Source organism: Eptesicus fuscus, chromosome 3 (genome assembly GCF_027574615.1).
Source record: "Eptesicus fuscus isolate TK198812 chromosome 3, DD_ASM_mEF_20220401, whole genome shotgun sequence".
In the NCBI taxonomy this organism is placed as follows: domain Eukaryota; kingdom Metazoa; phylum Chordata; class Mammalia; order Chiroptera; family Vespertilionidae; genus Eptesicus; species Eptesicus fuscus.
This window is the reverse complement of record NC_072475.1, coordinates 47,409,372-47,434,685: the sequence shown is the minus strand read 5'-3', so window position 1 is coordinate 47,434,685 and position 25,314 is coordinate 47,409,372. Positions and strand designations below refer to the sequence as shown.

The following is a 25,314-nucleotide window of genomic DNA, read 5'->3' as shown; positions in this document are numbered from 1 at the left end:
ATGTATTTTCCCACCTTCTTTGATGCTTAAATCACTCACCTTGAGATGTATATCAAATGTTATGTTACCTGTTAACTTTTGGATTTACCTGTTCCCTCTTCTGGGCTCCTATAAAACCTTGGGAATCCCTTTATGAACAGTCTTAGCACATTCAGTTATAATTTGTTAATTCCTTTTTTTTTTTTTTTTTACCTTCTCCCTTTCTACTATAAGTATCGGGAGGGCAAAATCTGTTTTGTTCTTATTGGGGCTAAGGATATAAAGTCACATTTAATTGCTAACATATTAATTCACTTTCATAATTTCCTTACAATGAAAGGTAAAGATTTCAGAAAAGAATAAAAAGAGAATGCAATCACTTTAATTTGGCTGTAGAGCTTCCCTGATCCATTCACTATTATTCACCAGCACTGGGCTCTCACTAGTCACTCAGAGCAAGACTCTTCACACACTAGAAAAACCCAGCAAGGCAATAGTTAAAAGAGGGGAGATAACACTACAAGTTACAAATGATAAGTTAATAAAACAACGGAGGATAGTTTAGCCTGGTTATAATGTATAATGTCATATTATATTATAGTATACTAGAGGCCTGGTGCATGAAATTCGTGCATGGGGGTGTGTGTCCCTCAGCCCAGCCTGCACCCTCTCCAATCTGGGACCCCTCGAGGGATGTCCGACTGCCCATTTAGACCCGATCCTGGTAGGATCAGGCCTAAAAGGAGAATCGGACATTCCTCTCACAATCCAGGACTGCTGGCTCCCAACTGCTCACCTGCCTGCCTTCCTGATTGCCCCTAACCACTTCTGCCTGCCAGCCTGATCACCACCTAACCACTCCCCTACCAGCCTGATTGATGCCTAATTGCTCCTCTGCCAGCCTGATTGCCCCTAACTACCCTCCCCTGCAGGCCTAGTCACCCCTAACTGCCCTCCCCTGCAGGCTTGATCGCCCCCAACTGTCCTCCCTTACAGGCCTGGTCCCTCCCAACTGCTCTCCCCTGCTGGCCATCTTGTGGCCACCATCGTGTGTCCACATGGGGGCAGCCATCTTGTGTGTTGGAGTGATGGACAATTTGCATATTACTCTTTTATTAAATAGGATAGAGGCCTGATGCATGGGTGGGGTCTGGCTGGTTTACCCTGAAGTGTGTCCCGGATCATGGTGGGGGTTCCCTTGCAGTGTGGGGCAGCCTGGGCGAAGGCCCTGTGGTGGTTTGCAGGCCGGCCATGCCCCCCGGCGACCCAAGTGGAGGCCCTGGTATCTGGGATTTATTTATCTTCTATAATTGAAATTTATCTTCTATAATTGAGTGGAGGCCAGGGCCGGCCAGGGAGGGTGGGAAGCTTGTCTTTATACATCGCCAGGGGCAACCCAAGCCTCCTGCTCGCTCCATGGCCACAGCCATCTTGGTTGGGTTAATTTGCAAACTAGCTCCTGATTGGCTGGTGGGAGTGGCTTGTGGGCGTAGCAGAGGTACGGTCAATTTTCATGTTTCTCTTTTATTAGTGTAGATTATATCATATCAATAAATATGAATACACATACACAGAGTTCCTTCAAATTTAAACACATTTCCCTGCATATTAGAAAATTGTTTTGGTGTAGAAATATAACTATTTTATTGTAATACCTTGGTCAACTCAATCACTCTAAGTACCCTTGTTTTTAAAACCGAGTTCCCTATCCTGACCACTCAGGGTTTTTGTTAATGAATTACATGAAAACATGCAAACTGTAATCAATAAATATAAAAGATATAATTATATAATACTAGAGGTCCGGTGCACAAAATTCATACATGGGTAGGTTCTCTAGGCCTGGCTGGTGATCAGGGCTGATCGGGGCCTTCTGGCTGCTGGCTGGGGCCTTTCTTCATTCCATGCCACCCCTGGTAATCAGCTAGCAAGTGATCAAACTCCCAGTCTCCCAGTCGAAATCCCGCAGGGACAATGTGCATATTAGCCTTTTATATATATAGATTGCATGATATTATGTTTATATCTTATAATAATGTAATCAATGCCTAAAACTATTATTTCTTATTTTTGCAACTGTTTTATATGAATAATACAAAGTATCTTCACAGATTGGAAAATATTGGTGAGGTTCTGAGATAAGCAAGAATGTCTGCAAAGAGACCATTTGACCATCATATTTGCCAGATGTAGAGTGCTGTAGTGAGATGGAATTTAGAAAATGTATTTTGACATAGTATTGCATAAATGTGATTGTGATTTTTTGATCAGTGAGACTAAGAGGTAATTTAAATTGTGTCTATTAATGTTCTTTGCTAGGGTAACTTCCTAACCAAGTATCCCCAAGACTCAGCTTTGACCCAATGCTGTATGATATGAAACTTCTGTTACCAGTTCAGCTTTTTCTCCTGAGCTTCAGACCTAAATTTCTAACTGATTGACAACCAATTCTACCCCATTTTCCATGGACATTTCAAATTCATGTCCTAAAGTGAACCTCCAAACCTACTCTTCTTTTAGATTTCCCCATTTAAATTAATGGAATCATCATCTACCCAGCCAGAAATCTTTGAAATCTTCTTTTTCACCTATTATTTCCTGCCAGTTATCTTCTTCCATTGATTTTATATTCTGAACTACTCAAAATGTCTTCATCTGCCCTAGCTGGCTTGGCTCAGTGGATAGAGCGTCAGCCTGCAGACTCAAGAGTCCCAGGTTCGATTCCGGCCAAGGGCACATGCCTGGGTTGTGGGCTCAATCCTCAGTGGGGGTTGTGCAGGAGGCAGCCGATCAATGATTCTCTCTCATCATTGATGTTTCTATCTCTCCTTCTCCCTTCCTCTCTGAAATCAATAAAGAAATATATATTTTTTTAAAAAAATGTCTTCATCTTCTCTTCATTCCTACTACTTCTACCTTAGTTTAAACACACATACCTATAGGATGAGGCAAAAGTAGGTTTATAGTTGTGAGTACTCAAAATAGAGTTTATTCCTGTATTTATTATTTATTAAATATTGTATTATTTTCCATATTAACAATTACAAACTTGCTTTGACCCTACCCTGTATTTCTTAAGCTATGTAAATTATGGTGGCAAATATATAAGATTAAACTACAGCTCAACTGAATTATCCTGTGTCTAAGAACACTCTTTGTACCTTTATGTGCCTCCACTCTTCATTTGATACAAACTTCTGTTTAAGTCAGTTAGTATTCATTTAAAAGTCTTTGTATTTTTATCTGCCTCCTCTATTAAGCAATGAATTCCTCAAAGGGAAGAATCTTATCTCATTGATTTTTGTATTCTTAACAATAATCACAATGCCTGTGCTTTGTAGGTGTGAGAAAATAATCGTTGAATAAAGAGAACCTAGAAGAAAAGATTCTGAGTAAAAGTAAATTTGGATTTTTAAGAATAATAAGTTATTCCATTAGAGTGTAAATAACTTAAAAAAATTACTGCATGTAACTCAGCTCTTTATGATTCCCTTTCCTGTGCCATAGTAGTTTTTTTCTTCATTATTTTAGCTATTTGATTTAGTTAGGCAATTTCCCTCATATTCTTCTACTTTTTACTGTTTCATTCATAAGGAAAATGGAAAAATTAGTTTATATTATCCTTTTAATATCTTATGTTATGCCAAAATATTCATATAAAAGGTATTCTATATCCCCAGAATTATCTTTATCTTATTTATTCTTTTATGTTAAGATAATTGGGTCTTAATCAAAGCCAGACTTGGAAAATGTCCTAAACATTAATATTGTGACATAAAAACCAACAACAAAAGAAAAACTAAAATTCTAAGAACTGGATCAGAATGCTCATCATCACACATCCCAGATGGAGATCACTTGTTTTACTACAGAGTTGGGAGTTGGGTGGTCTTTAAATTAAGAAATGGGTTGGCAAAAGAGAGAACCAGACTGTTGCCAAGAATTAAAAAAAAAAAGAGTTTGGAAGAATAATGAAGAAAAGCCTTAAAAGCAACGCACCTAACAGATCCACAAAGTAGTTAGGTCGACTGAAAACCAACAAACCAACTAGCCAATCATTCCTTATGCTCAAGCCCACACATGTAGGGGACTGTGCATGCATGCATACATAGACACACACACACATACTACTGTTCTTACTTCTATCCAACAAGAGCTATATCAACATCAAATTTCCCTTTTAGCTTTGGCGAATAGAAAGGCCTGAGGAAAATTTAATGTTCCAGTTTACTAATTACATTCATGGATATTTAGGAAATAATTATTCTATGCTCCTCTCAATATTTTAGTTTTAAACTTACTTCTTATATTATTTGATTGTGTTTATACATTAACAGAATAAAACAAAGCACTAACAGGAATTAGAGTAATGCAGTGGCATTTCTCTATAGTTAATAGAGCTTGTTTTTTAATTCCTCACCCAAAATTTCTTCTACCAAAGGACACTCAAAGAATATGTACTTGATGCACAAAGTATGAGGAATAAAAGAAGACTTGGTCCAGGAAGTGATGAATATAATAACAAAGGCTATTGCTGTTATTTATTTATTAAGTTGGTATTTATTTTGACATACAATAAAATTATAATTACTATTCATTCAAAAATATATATTATTTTAATGGCTAGAACTAGATTCCCTTTAAAGGTAGGGAATGGCTTTGGAAAGTTACATTATTAAGTTCTTGAGTTGGAATAGCTAGTGTTAAAAAAGAAACAGCCCTAGCTGGTTTGGCTCAGTGGATAGAGCATCAGCCCACACACTGAAGAGTCCAGGGTTCAATTCCAGTCAAAGACAGGTCCCTCATTTGCAGGTTCGATCAGGCCCTGGCAGGGGCATGCATGAGGAGCAACCAATCAATGTGTGTCTCTCACATTGATGTCTTTCTCTCTCTTTGTCCCTCCCTCTGCATTCCACTCTCTTTAAAAATCAATGGGAAAATATCCTTGGGTGAGGGTTTACAAAAAGAAAAAAAAAAAAAAAGAAAGAAACAGTTAAACTACTCTTTGCTGTTAATAAGAAAAAGTAAAACAAGATTTGGGGGTGTGGCAAGAGCAAGAGAGAGAAAAGAGGAAAGAGGATTATGGAGCAATTCATTAGGGTGTTATTATTCATAAAGTCTTTTAAAAATATGGATATCTGATATTCCATTTGAAGTTTGGGGCATTATAATGATGTAAACTCCCACACTCTCTCCCTGATGCCCTCAGTGAGTCTACTTTCATATAAATGTCTTTGCATAAGTGCTATGTTGTTCTTATTGGTTTTCATTTTGTTTTGTTTTGTTGATGTTGGGTGGTAAAGAGTCAGGTTAGGGAATTCTGTTGATGCTTGGGTTGAGGTATTGAAATAGGATTATAGCAGAAAGAGTAGAAACATTATCCATACAATGAACTAATTTAGTGCCTGCAATAGCTTGGAGCCAGAATAAACCTAAAACCATAAATCCCTGAGGATGATTTTCTAAATCTGGAGAGGACCATTGACTTTTCCTGAGAGCAGAATGAAATTTAATCTACTTAAAGGATGCTAAAGACCCCATCCAGTCTCTAATCACATACATTTTGCCTCACATCCTTTTTAGGATAGGGGACATCGATTTAAAATATTTGTTTTTGATATACATATAAACTTGTTTGAATAAGTGGGTTTAAAATAATGCAAGAAATGCAATGGGTACCATCCATCCACAGAAGACTTTACATGCAGGTTGTCATGTTCTGAATTTATATAAAATGAGTTGTGATATTTAAAGTGAATGCCAGCACATGAAGGTAAACATAGAAAGGACAGGGAAGGCAAGAATGTCAAGGCATATAATAAACTTGTATGTGTCTATCTGGTTTTGTTGAAAATGTAAAGTTTAATCTTCACTGCATGTGTAGTTCCAATTGTTTTATTTAAAGTATTTTAGCTTATGTTTCCCTGGGAAGAAAGAAAGAATAGTAACAGTGATTCTACCTGCCACCAATAAATTTATAATCTACTTGGTGAGATGAGATTTACGGACATAAAATACTGTGAATTGCTTTACAGCTTGTAGAACATTTTTTTTACACATTATCTCATTTAACCTTACAATGATCCAATGATTTTGGGAAGAAGGTCAGTGTTCATTATTGCCACTTAGAGATAAGACAACCAAAGTGCAGAGAAAAAACTGATTTAAATATGACTACAGAAGCATACTTCATACTGCACACTATCCACACTCCTCTGAATAAAATAATTAGAATTTAATTATATATAGAATATTATATGCACCCTATGGGTAATAAGCATAGTTAGACAAACACAACTATTGCAATTTTTAAACAATATTACACTATGATTTTCTGCTAAGAAATTAGCAAGACAGAAATAGCATGGTATAAATAATATAAATATTATATATTTTTAAAATATATAAAACAGCTCCATTTACTAAAAAACTTATATAAACCTCTTTGAGTTTTTACCTATATAAACCTCAGGTAATCTTACCTAATAATAGACAAACATGTAAATTGACTGTACCTCCGCTACACCACCAGCCAATCAGGAGTGATATGAAAATTAACCCAACAAAGATGGCAGTTAATTTGTATACACAGGCACCAAGTGAAGAGGGCGTTCTGACCCACCCCTGTCTCTCAGGGCCTCTGGGCAGCGTGGGAAGGCGGGACTGGAGTGGAAAGAGGTGGCTCCCAGAGTAGAAAGAGGTGGCTCCCGGGCCTGAGTGGAAAGGGGCTGGGCCAGAGTGGAAAGGCGGTGCCGGCAGCCAGGGAAAGGAAAGCTCATTCTAGCATGAATCTTCATGCATCTGGCTACTAGTATCTTATCTTTTTTTATTTTTTTACTGTACATACTTTAGAAACTGTACATTTGTATACACAGGCACCAAGTGAAGAGGGTTAACAAGCAACAAAGCTAACCCAAGAGTGAATTCCTACCTTGCAAATTTCAAGGAACTGTTCACTGGTATATCTCATAGGATGCTCAGTGAAGGTAGCATAAGGTACCTCAGTGGACCATGGGTTCCAACGGGACAATAGAGACTGCTGCTCCAGACTCCCCCAGTAGATCCTAAGGCCTTCTCCTTGTCTCCTACAAAAAAAAAAAAAAAAAGAAGAAGAAGAAGAAGAAGAAACAAAAAGGAGTTTCCCTTTAAATTAGCCATTCCATTAGATTAAAACAAAAAATAAAGGGTGGAAAAAGGTTGTACTATCTCAGTCAGCCTTTATATTGTTGCTGAGATAAGTGACTTAACTATCAAACAGTTGAATTGTTCCAAAAATATAGAAGAATAAAAGGATGAATTTGCTTTCAAACATGATGAGTTCAAAGTGTGGTTGAGAATTCTATGTGGAAATGCCTGGTTGGACAGATGTCAGGGATGGACATTTGAACACTGACCTCATACCAACATGTTAAGACTTAAAAGAGAAAGGAAGAAGGAAAAGTTAAGGTAGTGGGACAGAAACTGAAACAGTGAAGGTGGGAGATGATTTCAAAGAAAAAAGGAAATGGCAAAGATTTCCACAGAGCCATAAATATAAACAAGAACTGAGAGGGAAAAAATGGGGACTTCCCAAATATGAAGATATATATGAGCTATAAGAAGCAAAATGTCAGTAATAAACATGTCAAAGCTCGCAGGGACACTGTCCCTCTCCTTTTCCACCAAATTCACAATTCTAGCTCACAGTATACAGGAGGCAGCCAGTCTCTGATATAGCCCAGGCCTAGTCATCTAGTAAACCCAAGTGCAGAGCAATAAAAAGCCATCTTGGGAGTGGTGGGAAGAAAGTTGCGGCAGGGGTGTATGGCCAAAATGATTGACAAATTTGTAATTTCTGTGGCCTCTACCTTTCCATATGCCCATCAGAGTTCATGGTTTGTGGTTTTAGGCATCTCTGATTGCAAAGAGATCCCTAGAGGTTAAGCCAAGCTCTGGAGCTTGGCATTCAACAAGCTAAGTTATCTGTAATTCTAAACAGCCCCATGGAATATCTCAGAGGTCTTGTTTCTTCTAGAAATTAAATCCTGGGATCTAGAATGAAAAACTGGAGCTTAATTGTGGCCCCTTCACAAATCTGTGACTTCCCGTATTAAGAAAGAATTCCTTTGGGAATGCTATTGTGGTTTCTGAATATTTATTCATGTAGAGATGTGTATAAACACCATCTCACACATAAACATATAGCACCCTTTGTTCAGTTGGCTGGTTCTTCAACTGCTTCTTACAAAAGGGAAGTTAGAAGAGAGCCTGGCACATTCTGCTGTCCAGTTTTCAGAATTTTGATGATTTGAAAGCTGACACCAACCTTTTCTTATACTTACTTCTTTGCCCAGAAAGAAAAGCAAAGGAAAAGAAAAAGGAAGATGAAGAAGAAAAAAAAAAAAAAGAAAGAAAAATATTGTACGTACCTCTAAAGTTCCCTTCCTAACCCCTCACCTTCTCAGGTGCCATACTGACTTTTATCACCCCCCCCCCTTGTATTTCCCTTCATTTGTTTCCTCTTGCCTGGTAATAAACCCAAAGCTCAGTGAATATCCTATACATCCTGGTTAATGGAATATTCTGGCTTGAGTCCATTAAAACAACTTGCACAATGGAATTATTTACTGCTTCATATGTTAATTTATGTACTGGGTGCAATTTTGCTTTTATCCAAAAGGAATGAAAATCTGCCAAGATAGCTTATCTAATCTAATACACTTTGTATTCCTTCACCTTAGGGAAACCCCTTAAGCATGAAACTCATGAGAGACCCTATTTCTAAAAAGTCAATCAATTTGAGTATGGCAATGACCTTTTTCAGAGATGTAGCATACTTATAAACATGTAAGTTCAGCCAACCTTCTCACCTGAGCTCCAGAGGTGATAGATGGAAAGATAAATCTAGAACTAAATAGTCTCTCCAAAGGTAAAACTAAGGTGTTACTTCTTAGAAAAGCCAGTGTACTATGAAAATCTATCATCTCCTCTTCTGACAAATGTCAGTAGGGCAATTGTTGTGAATATGATATCTTTATGACCAGGAATGCTTTATTAAAGAATTACTTGTGCTTACCATGAGAGAAGTCATATAAGATAGAGTAAAAAGTTCAGTGAACAGGATGGCAGGTAGTCCAGTGTTAGAGTCTTGTTCTTGACACTTAATGCTGTGTAACCATGGGAAAGATTATTTCTTTTTATGAATCTGTTTCCCCATATGTTCTTTAAAGTGTCTCCATATGGTGATATTCTAAGGCTTCACTAACTCTGGGTGAACAATGTAGATAGCTATGGACATGATGCTACTAGCATTCACAAAGTCAAGGATATTGGATCCATAAGAAGCCGCTGAGTTGTGGCTTCTTCAATTTAGAGGCATCAAATTAGCCCTCCCTTTCCTTCCCCAGCAGAACATATCCTCTACTGCAAAGACTACACCAAGTGTTGTCTCATGACTCCTAGGCAACTTTAGCATCTACCATGTTATTTCACAAACATGTAAAAACAACAATCAGCCAGTATAGAGGAATAGTAGTTTAAGGCTTATAAACTATAGAATGTCAGAACTAGAAAGGTTCTTGGAAGCGATAACCCAGTCTCTTTTTTCTGGAGATGGGAAAACTGAGACTCAGAAAGGACCAGGGCTTTTCCCAAAGCATCACTATATACAGGCCTAGTTGGTGAGAGCCATAGTTTCCTAAAACCTTGTTTAGGTGTATTTTCACCATTCTGGGCTATAGTTACTAAATACATTCCAAGTTAAGGTTCTGCCATTACACAACATAGCTTTGTTTCCAATTAGACACAGAGTTAGAAGAATTGCCCCAAGGAGCCTGCCATCTTTTGTGGGCAAAAAGCCTGCTCAGGAATTCTAGTTAAAGGTCAGGAAGAAAATCTCTATCTCAAATGGAACTGTAGATTTTTATATATATTCAATATTACCAATTCTGAGATTGTAGGAAAACAAGGTATTACTAGAAATAAGAGGAGAATTACAAAAACTTTATGTCATCAGGGTAAGAAGACTGTATATCTCTCACTGAGCTATTATGGTTAAATTTTCAAAGTGGGGGTACAATCCCAGGTATAGAATGTGTCAAAATTTAAGCAAAGAAAGATTTGGTAGCTTTCTTCTCAAAATCACACTCTGAGTATAAACCATGGATTTCACTAGCTCTTTGTCTTTGAGCGTTTCACACCAAGTTTCTGATCTTTAGATAGCAGTAATTTCATAAGAAGCAAGAGGATAACTAATAAAAATGTAAAGCACTGTCCAACTAGCAAATATTGAGTGGTAGTATGTATTATAAAGCATATTGTGAACTGTTAGAGACTTTATATTTTTTAAATGGTATTTAACCCTCATAACAATTTTTTAAAGCTTCTTTTGTAGAAATAGGTGAAGTTAATAGGAAATAAGATAAAGACTTTAACCTGGTGTCATCAGATCATCGAGTCAAGAACTATTAGTGGAATAAAATAAAAAGGGGGAAGAGAAATAGCATTATCCCTACATTACTGGTCCAAAGTTCATGTACCCCATGCTTCAAAGGCTAACCTCAAAATGTCAGAGTTTGGAGTAAGAAAAGGCTTATTTATTGAGACAGCATCAATCAAGAAAATGGGAGACTTAGTGGTGCCTCAAATCCATCTTAAGAAAGTACAGAGTTCAGGCTTCTTTTATGTCAAGGGGAAAGCAAATGGAAGGGGAAAGAGTTGATTGATGACTGTCGATATCTGGGTGCCAACAGGGGTTCAAGAAAGATTGTGTTTAGTTTGTTGACCCTGGTTGGTATAAGTATGGTCAAGAGGTACCTGCAAATCTTTGATAAACAATACATATTTCCTTTATCTCCTTAGGAGAGACACTTTCTGGTAAGAGGTTATTTTTTTAAAACTCAAGCAGCAAGCACAGTTCCCCCAATGATTAGCAGTTCTACATGCAAGAAGTTATTTACCTGAAGGCCATGGGAGTAAAGCAGGTTTGAACAAGATGGAGTCAGAGAGGTTGAGCATTTCACTCTCTTCCAATTATAACCTGTTTGTTCCCACTTTCTAAACTCAAGGAAACCAACTGTATTTGGCCTCCATTCCCACTTCTTATTCTTCACTTTCAGTAAACATCCAAATCTCACAGAATGTTATAGAAGTAGAGGAAGGGGTCTATAAAGACAAATCAGAACTTGATGGAAGAAGGGGGTTTATAATAGACATTTTTAGTATCCTAGGCTTCTGATGGGTTTGGAACAGCCTAGGGACATGGAGAGAATGTAAACACATTCTGCAAATCTTAATGTATGACTTTCTGCCAGCCTCTTTTGGATTCTTGTCATGGACAAGTTGGAAGGCCCCTTAGAGGTGTGTTTCCAATTCTTTCATTTTATAGATATATAAACTGAAGACCAGAATTTTCACAGATCAGAGTTCTTCCTTTAGTCACATTAATTATATATTCTACTTAGTGACTACGACTCAGAATTCTACTCAAATACAATTGTTGGCAGGGTGGAAGGCCTAAGCAATTACTACTTTAAATCATCATAAAGACGATTTGCCTTTTTCACCATACATAAATGAATAAATAAATAAATAAATAAATGGAAAGGCATGTTGAAAAGATAAGGTTTACACAGAAGAAACTATCACAGAAGTGCTGAAGAACCAATCATGAAAAATAAATGCAGTTTAATAACACAGAGAGGAGCTGCAAGTTGAACAGAGGTGAGACTTTCTTCAATAACAAGTTTTGTAATACAAGAAATTATTTCTATCAGGAAAGACTCCTCTCCTTGAAGTATTTTTCTGGCTGAACTAGAAAAATATGACAGCTAGTCACCAGTCTGGGTTAATTTGCTCATTCCACACATTCTTCTTTCTTTGGAGAGAAGCCACACATCCTTTTTCATAGCACAATATAGCCAACTTCCTTCCCTTTGACTTTCTACTCCTGGCCTTCACAGATACTGGGCTGAGGTATTAAACTACCCATTAGAAGAACTGAATGAAGAGCCCAGGCTCCTCTGGAGGAAAAATGGCAGCTTCCATTATTACCTCCGTCAGCTGCCCCCTCCTTTCTACACGTCTCAAATCTCAAAGCTCCACCACAGAATTAAAAACATAGCTCAAGGCCCCAAAGCAAGATTTATGAGGAAGCACAGACATTAACTCTTGCTCTAAATGCAGGGCGTGTGCTTGTAAGTATGGGTGAGCAAACAGAGGGAGGCGGTGCAGGAGGAGGGCGGGCAGGGAAGGGGAGACAGCAGTTCAGAACAGCACAATATATTTTCTTAATGTCTCCTTTCAGGCTGTATTGTTGAAAGGTGGGCCTTCTAGGCCCATGAAACGTTAGTCCCTTGCTTATTTAATCTTTACAAAAGGGGGGACTGAGTTGGCACCCTGGAAGGGATTCAATGCTCCTTTGCTCATTGAATGACCTCAGACAAAATATTTTCCATGACAGGAACCCAAAAGACGCTGGCACAGAGTCAGACAATAAGATTTGCAGAATGTGTTTACATTCTCTCCATGTCCCCAGGCTGTTCCAAACCCATCGGCAGGTGCTGCCTTTATCTGTTCTCTTTGCTCACCTGGCTCCCTCCCAGAAGTTTCCAGGGCCTTGGGCTCAGTGAGATTAACCGTTTACTGACATGAGTAACCAAGAAATTCTATGGGTATATTACTTGAGGGAAAGGTAAGTGATTAAGTAAACCTTGATCAGCAGTGTTCATAAAGAGAGAATCCAGGGGCATTTGGTGCCATGGTAAGACTCTTGAGTAACAGTGAGAAGGTGTGAGTTCAATGGCTACATTTGCTACTAGCTTGATGGATAATTTGAACCATTTACTTATCTCTGGGTTCTTGCAGTTCATCAGTAAAACCAGGTAGTTAAACTAGATCACCTCTAAGGTCCTTTTCTATCCCAATAAATTAATGTCTGTGGTGAAAGACCAAAATAATGTGTTATTATACTGGTTATACCTAAAGCCTTAGGATAACTTAATGAATATGGGAAATTCTCAGAGGGTGGCTGACTTTATTATTTTCTAATAGAAGAATGAATAACTTAAATTAAAGAATAAAAGACCTAGGGTTAAGCCAAAAGCAAAATGCAGAAAAAGTGGGGGTGGAAAATTATGAAAAGGATTATAGAAAACGGTATGGAATCACCCAATCTAAAGCAGATGCTTATCTTCTTGAAAAACTTCAGTTGTGCTTGTCCTAGAAATAAGTGGTCATATTTAGGGCTGAGGTAAAGACTAAGACCCAAACCAAAGACACAACCTAAGATTTTGTGATTCACAGTGTTAGGATATGTATGTGTATGTGCATCACACAGCAAATACTTAGACTAAAATATGGCTCTTATACTGCTAGGTACATAGTAATCACTTCATGAATCCTTGTTTTATGACAGTGAGTGAATAAATAAATTCACAGAATAAGTTAGAATGCCTGTGAGATTGGATGCCACATTATTTCATTCTTAAAATGTTACATGTTATGGTAGTACAATCCCTGAACTGAAAGTTCAAAAATAAAAGTTGGATCTAATCCTAGCATTGATACTAACTTTCTGTATGGCTTACAGCTAGGCACAGCATCTCTAGGATTTCCTTTCCTTTTGCTATGGTCTAAATGGTGTGTACCCCAAAATTTATATGCTGAAATCTCAATAACCCAGGTGATGGAATTAGGAAGTGAAGCTTTTGGGAAGTGATTTGGTCATGAGGGCAGAGTCCTCATGATGAAGTTAGTGCTTTTTTAAAAGAGACTCCAGCCCTGGTTTGTGTGGTTCAGTTGGTAAGAGCAGCAGAACCCTGTACACAGAAGGGTCATAGGTTTGGTTCCTGGTCAGGGCACATAACCAGGTTGCGGGTTTGATCCCTGATAAGGATGTGGATTAGAGGCACCCTATAGATATTTCTTTCTCACATTGAAGTTTCTCTCTCTCCCTCTCCTTTCCTCTCTCTGTGAAATCGATGAAAACATATCCTCCAGCGAGGATTAAAAATAATAAAAATAAAATGAATAAATAAACAAAGAAACTCCAGAAACCATCACCCCTCTTACTATGTGAGGACACGGCAAGAAGGTGCCATATGTGAACCAGAAATCGGGTCTTCACTAGAAACTGAATCTGTCAGCACTTTGATCTTGGACTTCGCAGAGTCTCCGGAACTGTAAGAAATGAGTATTTGTTGCTTATAAGCTACGAGGTCTCTAGTATTTTGTTATAGCAGCCCAAATGGACTAGGACACCATTTTTATAAAATAATGGAGGCATTGGATTAATTATTCTCTAGAAGACACTCCAACTAGGCACAAATCTAACCCTTATGACTCATCAGAGCCAAGGAAATATTCTTGACTGCTAAATGCATTAGTTCTTATATCAGCTGCTTCTTTTCTCACCATCATTCTGTCATTGCTTGCTGTTATCAACATTTCATTACAACACTCCAGTAGCTCTTCTTCTCATTTGCTTTTTTTTTTTTCTGAATTCTTATTGACAGGGAGAGTAGGAATAAGTTACTCTTAGAATCATAGGAAAATAATTAAATAACAACAACAATAAACATTCTTGCTCATACCCTTTCCTGTAAGGGAAATGTATCCATTTTACAGAAAAAAGCTTTGGTTGCACAGATGCTATTTAAATGAAGAGCTAAATCCAATGAGGTTGATAGTAAACAATTTTTAGATAAAAGAGAAGAATCTCTTTTAGCTTGAAGCATGTAAATGCTCATATTTTAGAAGATTCATTTGGAACTACATATTTGAAACTACACCTGACAAAGTGAAACAACCATGATCCTAAGATGAAAAATAATAACCTTCTCTCTATTGATGGGGATGACATAAAATTATGTCATCCTTAGAATCATACTCCAGTAGACTGGCATTGTCAAATTTTGTACAAGAAGCCTCATATTCTCATCCCCCTTCAAACCTTTCAGCATGTAACTCCCACTTATGTGCAACAATTGCTCTGAGTAGCAAAATTATCAGCAAATCTTCCTTAGCATTCCTTCATGAAGTCCAGAGAAATTTCTCGGATAAAATTGTAATGAGGGTTCACAGGCAGGAACAATCCCTTAAAGTTGAGGGTATCAAAGAGGGCTTCATTCATTCAATACATGTTTACTTGTACCAAGTATCTTGCATTGAAGACAGAAGAAATCATGAGAACAAAGACCTAGCTGGGGAGAGGGAGGGGAGAGACAGAGAAAATATATTGTATGTGCCATGATTTATATTTTTATGATGATCTTATTCATTCTCAGTTGGGCTACATGTGAGTAGGCAGGATGATGGGAGATAGATCAGAAGAAAGCTATAGAACTTGGTGGGGGTTCAGGTGGTTTGGTAGTACAATAAAAGGTCTAGAGCAGCCTACCCCTAACATGGAAGCTAGTGAAAAGTCACTGGTAAATCAGTGGGAAGCAGTTTAATTACCTAAGTAAATTTGTTTCTGACTGCCATACTCAAAACTACAGAAATAAGGGGAACTGTGTATAGAGGTGAGTAGGGCATATGGCTAAGGCAAATGTTCCCCCTTGATTCCCAGGCCATAAATGGGCTGAATCTTGACCATGTGTGGGCTTCCTACTAGGTATCATGAAGAAGCCTAGAGGCAAACAAAAAAGAGGATAATATCAAAAGTTGGGTGCAGTGTTGACAACAGTAGAAGAAAGGGGAAGGTGAAACTTTAAATGGACTATACACTATACCTTCAACAGCTTCAAAGTGTAGCTGCTATTTAAATTATCAGGCTTTCTAATCTTACAGCACCTCAATTTTCTCTTCTGTTAAATAAAACTAGTGACATTGTCTTAAAAGGGCATTATAAAGGTTAAGGAAAATTTAAAATGTAAAGTCTCTAACAGTGTCTGATAAATAGTAGATACTCTATATGTGCTAGTTGGACAGTGCCTTACAGCATACAAAACAATTTCTCATCCATCGGCCCATTGTTACTCATAAAATTGTTGTTTTCATGAAAATTAGAAAGGTGGTATGAAATATCCATAGACACAAAGCTAGTGAAAGCCAAGGTTTATACCTAGATATTTCTGGTCCAGATGTAGGACTCTGACCTAGGTCTCCTAGTCCGAAGCCCTAAATGCTACTCAAACAATATGAATGTATAGGAGACCTGAGGGCTGGTTAACAAAGGGGGCATTTAGCAGCATTGATGGTGGATGTTGCTCAGAGTAGAGGTCTGGAGCAGGACTGTGTCTGCAATGATGGGAGAGAAAGGAAAGATCGAGCACCAGTTTTTCTCCTTACAAATATCAAAGAAAATCTGGCAATAGGAAAAAAGTTGTCTGAAGAAAAGTAACAGTAAGCCTATTGCTCTTTGCCAGTTCACTTACACTAGCACTAAACCTGTGTGGAAATCATACAAACAGATTGAAAGAAATACACTAGGATACAATATTGAAACAATAAGATTACTTTTGTTTTCAACATTCTTGCTTTCTGTAATAAGCATGTATTATTTTGACATGGAAACGATAAACCATATATTTAAGGTATTATAATCCATCATAATCTTAGCAGTGTGCTAAGACCTCCACATTTGTTATCTCCTGTCTTTACCATAAACACATGTCTTAGATTTATAGTCTCTGTTTTATAGATGAGGAAACCAAGGTCTGAAGCGAAGAAGTAGTAAGTGGTGGAGCTGGGATTAAGATTTAGGTCTCTCCAGTTCCACAGCCCCTCCTAATTCCATCATACCCTATGGATGGACAGGACAAGGAAGAAAAGGAACATTTATATCAACCACTTGTCTGTTTCCCAGTGAGCCTATGTAGAGACAACAATTCTAGAGTTCACATTTGTATTTGTAGTCTCTCTCTTCACCTGAACTAATTTACCCTCTGCCTTTCTCCATAGTGCTGATCCAAGAGCTCAGAAACCTTTGTGGCTTCCAGTTGCTTATAAAACTCAGAAGCTTTCCTGGCCTGACATTCCAGGCTTTTCATGTGCAGTTCTAGCATTCACTTCCAATATTCAAAACCATGACTCCTCAGGGCTCCAAACAAACAACTCAATTTGCTGAGTCTGTCTGACAGCATTAGTGATAATTTCCCCAACAAGAAATAATTCTGTATACTTGTTATATATCACCAAATGAACAGTGAGTTGTTCAAGAATAGGGTTCACGTCTAAATCATATTAATTTCCCCCACAATATCTATTTTGTAGTACATGGTCAAACAATTTTCCCAGGTTCTTTACTATAAAAAATAAAGTCAAACAAAATAACTCAGTCCTCAGACCAGATTGATCTGGCTGCTGCATTTGTTTTTTCATTAGTCTGCATTTCTGAATTGCACTGTTTACAACTGAGCTCTTAAAATGTTGGTTTGAGGTAGATGGGGAATCCTTGATCAACTTTGAGGTGTGCACGAGATTTTTAGAGAAACACCCAGGGCAGTGGAGCTGTACTTTTGCCTGCAGGATGTCTGTAGTTCTGCTCTGAAAGCATTGTGCTGAAGATGTTCGCCTAACAGGTCTACATCAGGGCCCTTCAGTGCCAAGAAGCAGCTACGTGTAGAGAGAAGAGGGCAGCTCTTGCAAAGCTACCAGGGAAAATGTCACACTACAAAGGAAACAATTTTGAGGCAACTCCCTCTATTATCAATTAGGATATTTGGCAAACCATATTGGCCTAGAATTTGTGAAAGTTTTAATGTCCTCTCTTAAAAGGAAGTTACTTTTAAGCATTCCAAATAACCAAGTCTCAACAGGCAGAGAGTAACTGAGTTTAAAAAAAAAAAAAGAAAGAAAAAAAGCTTCTGAGAAAAACATTTTTCTGAATCTCATCTCTTTCTATTTCTTCTCAAGGGAGACTGAGAGTAGAAGGTCTGGAATACATACATGGGCAATTAGAGAGACCAGTTACCACAAACATTTAGCCCAACTCTCTATGATTCGTTGGTAAACAGCCTGAGCTGCCCAGGAAGGCAAAGGGCATAGAGGGCTCTCTGATTGACAGAGCACGAACCCAGCTATTTTTACCTAATACTCCCCTTGGGTCATACTCCTAAGACTGTGATCATTTTTCTTTCTCTACTTTGGAAAAATTTTAAATGAAAAAAACTCAAAAGATAAAACATGATGCACATTTTTCTCTTTATGTTTTATGAAAGCATTTTCTGGGGAAATTTATTTATGTATTTCATATAATACATTATGTGGACAAGCAAAAATTTCCATCTAACTTCCACACACAGATGTAGTCTACAAACTAACATCATTTTCGCTCTTGGCCATAATCTGTGTGGGCATTCAGTGTTCAGCAAGATTGCATGTTTAGTGATCCTCTCCATCTCTGCCCAAAGTGGTAATATTCTACCTATCACAAGTAAAATTCAGACAACAAAAAACCATATTATTTTTCGGGCACTTGGATATTATGAAAGAAGCAATAGAGTTTAGAGGATGCAGACCTGGGTTCAAACCTCAGTGCCTTTATTTACTACATGATCTTGAGGAAGGCACTTTAACCCTCATAGTCTGTTTCCTCATTTGCAAAATGGAGGTAAGGATGCCTAATTAGAGGAACTATTGTAGGACTGTATGCAGAGTGCCTGGTGCGTCTCATCAGAGGTTTAAAGCAGAGCTCTGAAAAGTAAATCATAAGAGAAGAAATTTCTGAATTATCTTGCATTCCTGCTAGTTTCTTTTGCATTCACCCAAAACTGCCAAATCATAAATTTGGTGGAGTGGTGAGGAGGTGGGGGACACAAAGAAAGAAGATGGTGTGAAATACTAAACTATCTACAAAGTTAAGATATTCCAAACATTTCCTGAAATGCTACTAATTTACCTGCATTCCACCGTATATTTACTTTGGGGTAAGTGAGCTAGAGTTTACTTGGGGATATTTTTATCTTCATGTTGCAATAGTACTGTTTTGCATACATATGAGCTTGGACTTTTATGATTACATTTTTACTTAAGATTTGCTTCAACTGCAGAGCTTTCTATTTCTACCTAGGTCCAGAGCAATAGTAAAGATAGAGACCTAGGATCCTCCCTCTTATTTCACAGTTCTAGTGCTCAGTTCCTTAGTGGGACAGCTTTGTATACATAAGTGCGAACAAGCAGCCCACATATGCAAGTTCCATCTATAGGGCCACTCTCCAAATGGTAACTTCTTGGTCACCCTTCAGGCCTAAGTGTATGTCCATTGGCATCATGGCATGCTCTTGGAAGGACAGTCCCTGAAAGCAAAAACAAGGCCACTTGGACAGAGAAATCTAGGGTCTCAGGTACCCAGAGGGTGGACTAGAACAGTGTAAAACTTTATGTGTATTTGAATTACCTGGGGTAATTATTTAAAATCAGATTCTGATTCAGTTGGTGGAGTGGGTCCTAAGGTTCTGGACTCTGTACTTCTAACAAGAAATCAGATGAGTCTGCCACTGGTCCTATTAACAAGTAGCCTGGAAAGGGGCATGGGCTGTGGTTGGGCACATGCCTTGGCCCTGAGGGATCCTCACCCTGTGGGGATGGACATAGTTAGATAAGGATCAAAGCAGGGTTGTCTACATTGTGAGCCTAGGACAGGGGTCTTGGTTGCTGAGTGGAAGGCACAATGGTTTGTACCTGCTTCAAGGTAGGAAGCTAGGAAAGAGGGTTCTATCAGGACAATTAAAGGAAAAATCCAAAGGATTCCATTCAAACAGTTTTTCTATTATATGGTTGAATTACCAAAAAGCAGTTACCAAGAAAATTTATTTTTTATTAAGAAAATATAGACCGTTAAGTTTGATTAAAAGTATTCAAATGTTTGCAGTGATAATTTTTTTATCATAGAATATCTCTTTCAATCTCTTTCTCTCTCTTTATTCAAACAACAACAACAAACACCTAGTTTCTTCAACCATTCCTCATTGGATTAGGTTAAAGCCCCTGAAAAGCCAGGTTATCATATTCTGAATATGTTCCAGTTTTCCAATGTCCTCATTGGAAAAGAAAACAATACTCCAGCAGTTCCAATCACTGTGGAATATGCCGTGTAAACACCCTTCTTCCTTCCAGAGGATGCATATCTGCTAATTTACCCCAAAACACTAGTTGTATTGATGACTTACCACACTGCTGACTCACCTGGAGTTTACCTGCATATACAGTTTCTAATTTCTAAGTCTTTTTCACTCCTCTCACTGCTTGAATACATTGTGAGGAGTTGATTTTCCAATTGATTTTTGAAGAGAATAGACATGAAAAATGTAGCTCAGTGTTAAATTCCACCTTTGGCACCTGATCTTTCATAAAGAAGTGTTTGATCAGAAACTATAAGGCAGGAGAATAAAAAAAAATAAAATAAAATAAAACAACCACACCCTCCTGATGCCTTTTTTAGGCTAAATGCTCAAGGCAAAAACAATTAAATGTGTTATATCCTGGTAAGACAGGCATTAAATTACCAGCTCATCTTAAAATGTGTCCATTTTAGAAATAGTTTCTGAGTCAAGGGAGGGAGAGCCCAAGCATATAATAAATAAATGAATGGATAGATAATAGGGAGATAGATAGATAATCTCCTATCCTGACCAAAGCTAAAGGAATTGCTTATGCAAATATATATATATATATCATCTATACTAATAAAAGGGTAATATGCTAATTAGACTGAATGTCTTCTGGACATCCTTCTGGACAAAGCCAAAGTGGCGGGGGCCAAGGCAGAGGTGGTTAGGGGAGAGCAGTTAGGGGTGATCAGGCAGGCAGGCAGGTGAGCAGTTAGGAGCCAGCAGTCCCAGATTTTGAGAGGGATGTCCCTGATTGGAGAGATTGCAGGCCAAGCTGAGGGACTCCCCACTCCATGCACGAATTTCGTGCACCAGGCCTCTAGTCTAAAAATAAAACCAAATAAATTATCTTTCCACAACATAATTAAGAGGTGGCAGAACACTTCTGTGTCTGGCAAAATTAATTCTATTTGCGTTATAAGATTATCCAAAAGGCTGTAAGAGCTAGATTTTGAACATGGTCTTTAATTAATCCTGTACCATGCTTAGTACAGCAGTGTTCACCCTTGGGAACTTTTGATCATTATAATTAAAATTTGTACTTATATACAATCCTCTGAAGATGCTTTGGGTACAACTTCAGTCTCCTTCTACCATATCACCATACATTTCTATAGAGAGTGAGAAGAAATTCCTCTGTATTTCAAATTCTACCAGGAAATAATAAGTGTTCAAAAAAAGTAGTAGGAGAAAACCACGAAAAGAGAAGCTATAATTACAGAGAGGGAGACTCCATTTCTGACTCAAGGATCAGTGAATCCTGAAAGAAGTGGCAATTGGAACATAAAAGTATAATAAGAAGTGCACATTCAAAGATTAAAAGTAAGGTTATTCCAAATAGAAGGACATAATACAAAGGCATGCATCATGAGTGTGGGAAAGTATTGGAGTGCCTCTATATCTCATCCTAAATGAGGTAGATACTGAATATTATCCTTGAGCTTAAAGTCTTTAACTAGTTCCTTTCCACTCTAGAATGAGGAACACATTTTTCCCCACCTCCCCGTGTGTGTGTGTGTGTGTGTGTGTGTGTGTGTGTGTGTGTGTTGAGTGATTGGAGGTGGCCTAGAAAAGGGAGCATTCATATCTGCATGGAAGCACACAGTTTGCATATAGCAAACTCTCTCTGATAATTTATGGCCCGGTATGATAAGAAATGTAGCTGCTATTTATTAATAGATACTTTGTATGTATTATCTAAATATCTATATCATATAGCAAGCTTCCAAAGCAGATATAATTTTCTATATTTATGAGGAAATGGAAACCAAACTATTCAAAGAACCTATTTAACAGTAGTGAAGTATTCTCTTTGGTTTGCTTGACCTCAAGGCCTATATATTCCTTTCTGTGATATACAGTCCACTCTCATGTCTCCAAAGGATTTAGAGGCAAGTAGTATGTTTTTCCCAGCCAAACTCCTTACAAAAGTTTTGTAGGGTAAGAGTATTTCAATCATGGTAGCTTATCATTCCAATTCTGCCTTTGTTCATTCTCTTACCCCAAAGAAGCAAAGTGGGCTCCAAGAACAAATTTTACTATCATATATGGTGATATTATGCCATCAATATGATTATTACATAATTTAGAACTGCTTCTAAGAAAGAACTTGGTTTTACTTTTTCTTTTTTCCCTCGCCTATAATATCTTAAATGTCACTGCAGAGGTAGCACAGTATCTAAATACTGGATTTCAAGTCTGCTTTACTTTGCTCATTGTCTAAAAACTTAAACTCCAGTCTTCAAAACCAGCAGTCAGTCCCCCAGGCACAGAATCATCTGGTAGGAAGGTTAAACTGGTAAAGAGACATGTATTAGATATCCAGCCACCTTTTTATTCTTATAACTTCATATAGTAGTTCCATAAAAAATTATAAAGAATTGTACAGAAACTGCTGAATGTTTCTGTGTGACTTAAGCCTACTACACAAGGAAGAAGTCAGCAAAAAGGTTGACTTCCTCAATAAGTAGATTGGGGTCAAGTACTAGAAGATATTGAAAACTAGGCTAAAGAGTTTATCCTTATCCGAAAAGGGATTATCCTATAAACAATTGGGGGCTGAGGAAAACTTTTAATAAGAGGAGAAATATGGACTTGACTACAGCTTTGAATTAAGAAGCTTAAGTGGTCAGAACTTGAAGGGCAGGATGGATTTTGGAAAGTACAAAATAAGGGAGACTAGTGAAGAGCCTCTATATGGAGAATGAGGTAGACTTCAGAGTCAAAGATAATAGTACCTTGACCTCAAGTTGTAAACATCCTTGAAAAACTGCTTAGTAAATTCTTGTTTAGTAAATCCTTCTCTCAACTATTCTATAGTCCTGAGGTTTGTATCCTCAGTGAGTGAGAAGACCACAATTCCCTTAACCAGAGCAGTCGATGTAGGTCTGGGAGGGAGATGAGCTTATTCCTGGACTTGCTGAGTTTGAGGAGTCTAAGGCATAGCAAACCATCCCGGATGTTTCTTTGTTCCTCTTCCTGCCACATTTCCCCCCACCTCCCCTCTAGCAAACCCTCTCCAGGAGTGAACGAACTCTTTAATTGTCCACACCCCAGAGCAGGAGGAAAGAAGGAAGTGGCTGGCTCCCACAGGGTCATTGCCTCCAGTGCCCTTAGAAGTATGTGAAGGTGGAGGTGGAAGGGGAGGGCCTACCATCCAAACACACAAGGCCTCCAACTCTGTAGACACTGAGAGCCAAGCAAAGGACATTGCCAGAGGAGGCCTATGTCCCCTCATTTATAACCTGGGGAATAACAAAACAGATAGGGGTGTGTGGGAACCATGCCAGAGTTGCCAGATAGCCAAGGCTAGAGTGTGGAGGCCTTGTTGATAGTACACCAGATAGCCAAGGCCACTCTGAACATGGGAATTTTAATCACGGTGCCCAAGCACTATGCACAGCTGCAAGGCCACAGTAATCTCACCTTACACTGTGCCCTTCTATAACCCAAATATGATGTCACTGTTGGCTAGAGTCCTCTTTTGTCGAAGTGGTATGATATATGTTGTTAACCAGCCAGTATACTGGAGACAGGAGAGAGGCTGGGGAGAAAAGGCAGGCTCAGAGGATGTAGCTACTATGTGTCCAGGAAAGGCTGGAGAGATTGGGGAAGCTGCTGAGGCAGAGTTCAGGTGCCGCTACTATGTGAGGTGGTGAGTCTAGGGGCAGCGTGTGGCTGCACAGATAATAGCTGGGGTACAGAGACTAATGCTGCTTTTGTGGGAAAGATGTATTTGTTCACCAGTCGGTGTGTGGCTGCCTGTATAGAACTTTGCTGTGAAGAACTGTTTTGTCTGATGGCTATATGGCTACAGGTTTCTATAATACAGACTCATTCTTATACACCCATGTTCATGGCTTCTCCATCTAAGACTGGGCATCCAAGAAGGTCCAGCCCCTGGCAGAGAGGCTCAGACCCAACAGTTAGTATAGCAAGCAAGGTTCAAGAAGGAACCTACAATGACCCTTGGCTTAGTCGAGCAGAATTCAGAAGGATATACAGACTCAGAGCAACAGTGCTCTTGTTGTTCTGACTGGGTGGCATTGACTCTCTCCTCAAAATCTGGCTTTAAGTCCCCAACTTTAAAGAAAAGAAATCCTTAATGAATGACATAAACCAATTAGAGAGCTGCCTAAACTGAGCCCAAGCTCTAAAACAGAGGTTACAGGTTCCTATTAGATGGAGTGATCTGCATAAGGGCCAAAACAAGCAGATGTGTGACCTGGAATGCCTGAATCCTGGCCTGTCCCAGAAGACAGGCAGTCCTCCACCCTGCAGAGGCCACTCTCATCCATCTCTTCACATCTAAAGATGTCTTTGCAAATAGTGCTTTCCAACCTTCTTTCTCTGAGAATCTGGCCCCTGCTTCCCTGCACATTGATATGTAGCATTTAATTATCTTATAAGAACCTATCACCAAATACATGTAAGAAAGAACTGAGATTTGGAATAACTTGTCACTATAAAGCTTTGCTTAGTTGTTTTTTCAATATGTATGTTTAGTTCTATATAAAATGCAGAGTTATGACAAAAATTTTTTCTAGCCCTGAAACCATTATATGTTTGAAGAATAGGGAAGAAGAATAAGGGTGGTGGCAGACATAGAGTAATTGATCACCTAACATATGCCAGGATATTTACATTATGTATTTTCTTTTAATCCCGCCACAATCCTATGTGTTATTATTATTATTATTATTATTATTATTATTATTTATTATCTCTATTTTATAGAGAATCAGGTAGGTGAAGGACATTTACAAGAAGCAAGTGGAGGAGAAATATACCAGCTCCAAAATGCGGCACTGTTGTCAGTCTAATATAATCACTATCTATAATAATAAAAGGGTAATATGCTACTTAGACCAGATGTCTTCTGGATGTCATTCTGGATGTCCTTCCTGACAAAGCCGGGGCCCGAGGGAAGCCAGCCTGGGTCCCAGGTTCCTGCGGGTGGCCAGAGGAGGGAAGCCCAGGTCCCAGGTGCCAGAAGGAAGCCTGTGCCAGCAGCCGGGGGAAGGAAGGCCTACTCTTGCATGAATTTTTGTTAATCGGGTCTCTAGTTTTTACGTAAAATGTAATGGGAGGAAAACTGGTGGCAAGTATATTGAAGTAGAAAAAACCCCAAATAAGGAAAATTACATCTAATACCACCACCCAGAGATAATCACCCTTAATATTCTGTTGCAAATCCTGCAATTACAGAAGTTTAACTCCCTTTTTGAAGCTCCTACACTGATGCTGCAGAAAACTTTCGGACAAATTACATCTCCTTGTTATATTCAGAATTATGAAGAAAAAA

General features: G+C 38.4%; 1 protein-coding gene across 6 annotated transcripts in view; it reads right to left on the bottom strand.

The window, feature by feature from the left end:
* The window catches only part of TPRG1 (tumor protein p63 regulated 1), a 135,591-nt gene that overhangs the window by 6,670 nt on the left and 103,607 nt on the right, over positions 1–25,314 (bottom strand). For all 6 annotated transcript variants that reach the window (XM_054713825.1, XM_054713824.1, XM_054713828.1 and 3 more), the window contains one exon: positions 6,911–7,064. In XM_054713825.1, the coding sequence (XP_054569800.1) occupies positions 6,911–7,064 (154 nt within the window). The remainder of the gene's footprint in view (positions 1–6,910; positions 7,065–25,314) is intronic.